Genomic DNA, 7973 nt, shown 5'->3' on the forward strand with positions numbered 1-7973 from the left:
TCATAGGAAGGTTTGTATAAATGGAATCCAAATGTAAAGAGATTTATTTATTGAATTTAGGTAAAGACCAAATATAATCACAACCAAAAGAAAAATTTCAGAAGGACTTGTTAAAAATGATTTTAATACTAAGTGTACTCTGATGACCAAATCCAGTGGCTTTAAAATTGTTCTTCTGTTGTTCGACAGAAGGAGATGTTCAGAATCCAGAAAATATTAGCATCATAGCACTTGTTTGAGTACAAAGGCAGATTTTCTCCTGAGAAAAATAAAAGAAGAATTCTATTTCAATGACAATTCAAGAACTTTTTTGTGGGGTGGTAGTGAAATGTCACATAATGTCCAAATTAGTTATGTACTGGTAGCAAGATGTATGTATGTATGTATGCATGTATGTATATATTCTGCACACATCTATCTATCTACCTCCCTGCTTTCCTACATATCAAGGTAAAATTATTCACTAAAGAGATCTGGGAAGTTGCTACTGGATGAGGGTACTAGTAAGCTATTGAGTAAGCTATTCTTCTTGAATGTTCAGAAATTTAGTAATTGGGCTATTAGATTTTTTTCTTTTATTTAGCTACTTCTACCTTCTTTTGAATATGCTTGAAATTCACTCTAGATTTACCCTTGACATGTAGAATATGAGCGAAATGCTCAGGACTAGCCCAGTTAAGGGCTTCGTGACCACTTTTTGTACATTTTCCTCACCCATAAAGCAAGACTAAGTAAGTACCTGTAGTAGAAGACTTGTGAAATGGAAACGAGTCTGCATATTGAAAACACTTTGGACAGTCTCTGGCATGGAGTAAATGCTCTAAAATGTTAGCCTTCATGATCATCCTCTGTGGACAAGCTCAAGATGGTCTTAAATACCAGTACTAACTTGGGGGTGTATGAAAGGGAAGGAACCCACCTGGAATCTCTTCAGCCATATATGTTGGAATTCCCTGGCACATGCCAGCAATATTGGTTCCAAACTGGCTCAGGTCATCGACTTGGTTGGGGTTGACAGAGAAGGTCATGGTCTTGGGAGGTGGTCCCCCTGGCCCTTTACCTTGAAGCTGAGTATGGAGAAATGTGGAAGGGAGAAAGAGATGGAATAAAGGACAAGGTAAGCAATTTGTTGATTGAACGGTTGAAAGCCAAAAGAGTTTGCTTAGCTACAATTTTCTCATAATCAAGATGATGAAGAGTGAATTCTAGCCATCTCTCAATATTTCTTTTTTTAATTTTATTTTATTTTTGTGAACATACTGTACAGAGGGGTTACAATTACATTGGCAGGATAACATATCTCAATATTTCTAAGTGTCTCAAGTTAGTTAGATGGTATGAACTCCCAGCCTTTTTCATTCAAACAGGAGTCTGAGAATAACTTTACTCTGAAACCTATACTCTCTGGGTTATCTTAGATGCCTTGGCTTAGACCATATGATTATCAACTTCTAAGAATATAGTCTTTTTCTACTTTATGAAAGGTCTCTGTCAGTTCTACAACTATGAAATCAGGAAAAACTACAAAGGAAAGCACCATGGATTCCATTTTCCTTTCTACTTCAACTACGACTACTAGATAAAAATTAGACACTCAGTTACATTTGATTTTCAGTTAAATAATAAATTATATTACGGTAAGAATATTCCAAATACCCAAAACAAAATACTCACATGGATCTGTGGTTTATCTAAAATGACTGGATATTCTCTATTTTTATTTGCTAAATCTGTTGATACTAAGTAAGTTCTGGCAGAAAAATGTGCTTGAAGAATTACTGAGAATTCATTGATGTAAATAGAGCTTTGCTCTTCAAACAGTCAAGGTTATCACATGTCTGCTGAATCCCTTGGAGATAAATTGAACCCCAGAAGCTGATATAGTGGATGAAGCCTTCCCTCAGGCAATGAATAACCACTCTGCCCACTTTGTGCCTGACATTACAATATACAGGTAGATAAGACACTATTACTAGCTATTACCACACCTCCTTTCACCAAAAAGCAAAAGACTTACAGTTACCTTTTTCTCCTTGACCAGTGCATCAAGAGTTTGAATGGAGGGCATCACTTCTTTGTTCATTCTGTGCACAATGCATGACTTCTTGGCAAAGAGTCTGGTTGCAGCAAAGCTCTGTTAAAGAAAAGAGGAGACAGGGAAGTCTATGTTCTCCCAGTCTATGTTTTTTCTGATCAGAAGTCCTTCTTATCAGTAGAGAGATATGGAATGCCAGGATCATGTGGAGGTGGAACAGGAGCCTGTACTTGATGCTGTTTGGGATCACACATATTATTCATGTTTGTGAGTGTAGGGAAGAGGCTTTTTGAGTGCAGAGATGAACCATCTAACTCATGGATTATCCTCAGTTCTAGAATGTTATTTAACATATATCTGTTTCATTGATGTAATGTCACATTTATTCTTCTCTGATCTTTACAACATCTGAAGGAAGCAGTTAAGACAGGAATAATTTCCTAACTGTTCAATGATGAAACTGAACGGAAAAAAAACTTTCCTTTTTAAGTGGTAGCACGTCATCTTGTATGTAGTATCTAGTTGTTTTTTTCTTTTTCCTTTATAAACCAATTACTATCTATTGTTATTTCTTTTTCCTTTGGTCCAGCAGATGAAATATCCATTTCTGCCTTTTTAGAAGGATATTAAAGACAGAGTGAGACAGCATTTAGTGGAAGGGATAGTTATGATTAGCAAATTGTGATGATATAGAAATCATTGATTTTTGTGGTAGAACATGCTTTATCAGTGGTGATAATGTAGATATCTTTCATTATTATTTTGGCTTCTCTAGATAAGGCAAAACATGTCTTATTTGTCTAATAGTCTTCCAGTTGGTCAATCTAGTGTCACCTAAATGTTCATTGGTTTGAATTTTAACTGATTAGGCAACCCTTATTTATAGTAGCTACATCTAGGGAATAACATTAGGTGAGCAAAGCTGCTATTTTTACTTACTTATAACTCTTATACCTCACTTATAACTCTTATGTGCATTTAGAATTTTTTTAAAATGTGGCTAGCTGGGACATTATTTTTTTCTTTAAAAAAGATGTTAGCATTATTTTCCATGACTAGCAAGTGCACGCTGGCCACCTACATTTTCATAATCCCAGAGGGTGTTCCAGGAATCCCATCCATTGTTGTTGTCAACGTTGGCCACATTGTGTGCATTGTTGATGCTCACTCTCTGCTGCCCACTTCCAGCCACATTGCCATTGTCATTGACATTGATATTCTGAAGGTTATAAGAAATTAAGAATGATTCATTACCATGTGTCTTTGCAAACACATTTTAGTAACAAGCATTAAGAAACAAGACTTACGTAGTCAGCCAAACCAGGAGCTATGAAGAGTCCAACCAGTCCAAGCAAGATCATCTGGAATCACAGATAACATTGTCCTGCTGTTACACCACCCAATAACACTTCTCTTTCCTGCTTCTGTCCAACTGAGGAAAATGTTTACCTGCTCTACCAATGTGTCAGTAACCTATGTTTCTTCTTTGACTTTGTATCTTTAACAGGTTAGAAAGTTTTAATGCTAATATAGAATTGTTGATTCATTATGAGTAATTTTATTAATGTGATGTATAGATCCAGAAATTTAAATGTAGACCTATGAAAATGAATGAAGAATCAACATTTAAATGAAGACATACATAGTGCAAAAATTAGTTATAAAAAGATTTGAAATTTACATCTGAAAACAATCTGAGTCACTGTTCCTTTTTGATTTTGAATACTTTTGTCTTATAAGAAGTCCCCCACTCCTACCCCCCAGTCCTGAAGCTTGAACTCTGGGCCTGGGCACTGTCCCTTAGCTCCTTTTGCTCAAGAGTAGCATTCTACCACTTGAGCCACAGTGACACTTCCAGCTTTTTCTGTGATTTAACTAGAGAGAAATATCTCACAGACTTTTCTGCCTTGGCTGGCTTTGAACCACTATCCTCAGATCTCAGTCTCCTGTATAGGCTTGGGTCACTGGCTCAAGCTTTTAGGAGTATTATTATTTTTTATCACTTTAAAATTTTTTTGGTAATTTTTTCTTATTGGTTTAAGAAAGAGTTATATTATTCTATAAAATGTCAGAAGTAGAAGCAGGTGTGGAGAACTCATGGTACAAGGTGAGGTTTGAGGTGCAGAGGAAAGTGACTGGGCCAATGACCTAGCTCTTGTTTATGGTAGAGCTGGGAGTTAATTCAAGTGTGGAGCCCTCACTGCTTTTATCCCTCAAACTTGCTACTACTAAGAAGACTAATTTCTGCATAGCAATCTTGCATTTACAACCCATTATTAAAAAAGAATCTGCCATCATATACCAATGTGTGAAACATGAAAACATTCATCTGAATCAAGCCTCTTTCAAAGTGTTGTAAGGAACTCTGTACTTCCAGCACCTTTGACAGAATTTAGGAGTGCATCTGGATTCTCTGTGGTTTCTGTGTGAGTGTGGGTGAGAGGCTGCACTAAACCCCAATGTCAGATGCTTTCCCACAGAAAGCAGGGATGAAGCCAAAGCCAACCATTGTTACCTGGAGGCCCATCATGCAGCAAAGAATGTGATACGCTTTTCCCTACTTGTTTCATAAGCCTTTTATTGGTCATGAAGGGTTTGGGTAAAGGAGGAAATCAAGAATGAAGAAAGGCTAGGTACTTTCTAATGCTTATGGACTGCTGCCTTGTAGAAAGCTAAAACAAGGGGTGTAACAAGTCATTTTTATCAGATAGCTTGGTATAAGAGGCTCAGATAGATATCTATTCCCAGAGTCTTCCTTCTCTGTAAAGATGTGTATGAATGCCATGACTCCATGGATAAGAAAGCTGAATGATTGATCAAAGTTGCCTATTATGGTGAGATTTTTGTAAGAAGCAGAGCCCATTATCTCAGAATATTAACATGTTCCAATTTTATGGTAAACCCCTCAAATGAAAAACGTGGACTTACCGTGACCTTCATGTCTTCAGCAGTACAATGGAGCAGGGAAGCAGATGGTATGGACTTGGCCAGGCTGCCCTCTCCTATTTGTACTTGGCCAGCTTTACTCAAAGTAGGTGTGCTCAGGTGGAGTCAAGACTTATCTCCTCCTCCCCCATATCTGCACTACCAGCTCACATACCAGGAAGCCCTTCAAAAGAGCTACCTGGTTAGCAAGGCCCTTTGGCATGGAGTTGCTCTGACCCATCACCTGTTAAAGCCAATGATATCACATCAAATTCAACATGATTTGTCTAACTTGCAGCCGTGGGTGTGAGGGTTTATACATTGATACTGCACAAATTCAGGAAAGGAATAATCCCTAAAAACAAATAAGGCTAGAGATAAATCCGTGAGTACTCCTGGCTTTCCAGTTATCAGCTTCTTCAGGAATGTGGGAACAATTTTCTTTCCTTACCTGTCATGATTGCACTGTAATGTTTTGCTTGGGATGAACTTCTATCATGAGCTTCTTTCACCAACTCCATCTCATTTTCTGTACCATATATCAGGTTAGAAGACCCAATAGCTACTATCAGATCTTTCTTCTACAACTATTAGTTGCCATTGCAACTATTACCTTGCCATCACCAGGTAAATGATGGATAGTTAAGAGCTATGTTCCACACATTGTGTGTCTTTTCCAGTGAAGAACCTAGAAGGTGTAAATGCTTTATCACCTACTTTCAAACTGGAAAGAGCTCAGGTACCTTCTAAAATTTTTGAAGAACTTGATGACAAAGTTGATGATCAAGCTGGAGGATACAAAGTTCATGATACTTATCTGTTCTAGTTTAGATGTGTGCTGGTGAGGTGCTGCCCTACTCTGGTTGTAGTGATAGACTGAGAGAGGTTAACAGCATGGCCCCAGTGCATTGGGATTAGTTGGTCCACATCAGTCCATGGGTAAACATGGTCTGCTCTGCCCAAAGGTAAGTGCTGGGCCCTATCATGCAGAAGCCCCTATCATTAGTTTACCTCCCAGTGCACATACACACACCAAGACTTGATTTTACTCTACACCCTGCCTGCCTTTGTCTGAAACAAACAAGATGCTTTCCCCAGGCAACCTGCTCAGCTCAGGGATCCAGAGGGAGATTTCCCACAGAAATCAGACTTTTTTACATTTATTTTCCCCTCTGAGTGGAGGGATTGTTTATGTACTGAACACATTCCCATGTGAGTATTAGTTACATACTCTTTGGTACTCTTATTCAAATTTCTGTCTTCTATGTAGGCCACAAAGGGGCTGTCTAGCAGGTATGATAACCTATGCCTTATCGATCTCATCTTCTCTAGAAGTCCTTCTCCATTTCATGGCACTTAGGAATTCCTGTCTTTAGTCCATTATCCTTCATATTAGCATTTGTTTGTGTGGGAAGCCTCTTCATGCAGAGATGGTCTCAGCCCCTTTGCCTTTGGTTTTTCTGAGAAACTGGTGTCCCTATATGATTGTTCAGGTCACCTCTGACTGAAATCTGAAACATTTCACCTCTGGGCAAACATCTGCTTCGCATCTTGCAAGGTTCACTTGACTGTAGCTGAGATTGCAGTGATGGTCCCTGTGCTTGGGGGATGTCAGACTTTCATCAAACCGTCCATGTCTGTGGCCAGGAAGAATATATGTAAAAATACCAATAGGAATATATGAAATAATACTATAATAACTGTTTAGAAAGATTCTAGTTCCAGAAAAGGCATTATGTAGCTATGTTTGTATAGAGGAGAAAAATCCCTTTCAAGTTACAGCAAAGTTGAGGGAGCTCTTTTTTATGGCATCATTGAACTTTTTATTTTTTGCCATTTCTTCTGGGACCGTTGTCTTCCAATGTACATGCAATTCTGCTTTATGTTGCTGGTTAAATTAATCTATCCAATTGTATGGCCAAACCTTCTGGATCCCATTAGAGGCAAGTGATGACCTATGATGCTCAGAAGAGATATTATCTTGAATGAGTGTTTAAAGACCTCCTGTGTAAATTCATTGTTTGTATAAATATATGAAATTAGAGATAAAGAGAATGATGATAAATAAATTCATTTTTATCACCATGAAGAATATCCAGAGCTTCTGTTCTGAAAAAGATTTCTAAAAAAATGCCCATCTGAGGACTAGATACCACTCAAAGGTAGTAAATGTTATTCTAAAATGTTATTTTAAAATTATTTTAAATTTAAGATGGCAGTAAATGTAATTTTAAACGAGCTATTTTAAAATGACATCCACATTGAAGCAGTTAATGACCACTTCATAAAACACTCAGGCCTGGAAAGAACTGAACTGCTCATTGGAAACTGAATATCTGTTATGATTAGAACCAATGTATCAGAGCTGGCAGAGCCACATCTGGATCCGGAACCAATAGCTTGTGAGGACTCTGTGTCCCTACACCTCCCCAACTTCCATGGTTTCTTTGGAGTAAGAGGCCAAACTAACCTCACCTAACAGTGGAGTACAGTTTGTTTTTTGCAGGGTAAACTGGATTGCTTTTCTACTCCCAAATAAAATGTATATATATGCATCTATCTTTTGACTTTTGGAGGAACACATACTCAGGTGAAGACATTAGATCACCAGAGCTACTCAGGAGCATTGAGCTCCCACCACGGTGCACCTGTGTTCTCTTCCCACCAATATGCCCAGTGTTTAGCTCCTGGAAGTGCTTAGCAAAAAATATAACATTTGAGACTTACTCTACAGTATGCTGTTCCTTGTAGGACCCATAGGGTTTGAATGCAAACAATTTTCTCTTATCCTGGCCAGAAAAGTTGTTTCCTTTACTGCTCAGCAATGGATCACAGGGCCTGCAACATTATGCCCATTTCTTCATATGGAAATTCAGTCAATTAGCTAAGGCCATGCCACCCTTAAGACAAAGTTCTATGAAAGATTCACATCGAAGAAGCAATGTTCATGGTAAGATTCTGAAATCTTCTTGAAAGGCAGTATTGGCTGTATGGATTCATGACCAGTGGAATG

The 7973-nt window shown here is 38.1% G+C and overlaps 1 protein-coding gene across 1 annotated transcript; it reads right to left on the minus strand.

Moving 5' to 3' along the window:
* Positions 1-161: 161 nt before the first annotated feature.
* On the minus strand, positions 162-4975 carry LOC138815174 (gastrokine-1-like). Its single transcript, XM_070004434.1, has 6 exons — positions 4964-4975; positions 3343-3396; positions 3117-3254; positions 2024-2134; positions 920-1067; positions 162-259 (listed from the first exon to the last, which is right to left on the minus strand). Exons 1-6 carry the CDS (start codon positions 4973-4975, stop codon positions 162-164), a joined length of 561 nt encoding a protein of 186 aa, XP_069860535.1.
* Between the last annotated feature and the right edge of the window lie 2998 nt (positions 4976-7973).

This window comes from Dipodomys merriami, unplaced genomic scaffold (genome assembly GCF_024711535.1).
Source record: "Dipodomys merriami isolate MVZ:Mamm:240054 unplaced genomic scaffold, mDipMer1.0.p SCAF_63, whole genome shotgun sequence".
In the NCBI taxonomy this organism is placed as follows: Eukaryota; Metazoa; Chordata; class Mammalia; order Rodentia; family Heteromyidae; genus Dipodomys; species Dipodomys merriami.

Bases quoted from the DNA above. Each gene is read 5' to 3' on its own strand.
- LOC138815174 (XM_070004434.1), bottom strand. The intron at 3,255-3,342 runs GTAAGTCTTGTT...TATAACCTTCAG, and splicing joins CTCCTGGTTTGGCTGACTAC to AATATCAATGTCAATGACAA. The intron at 2,135-3,116 runs GTAGGTGGCCAG...TTTCTTTAACAG, and splicing joins CCCTCTGGGATTATGAAAAT to AGCTTTGCTGCAACCAGACT.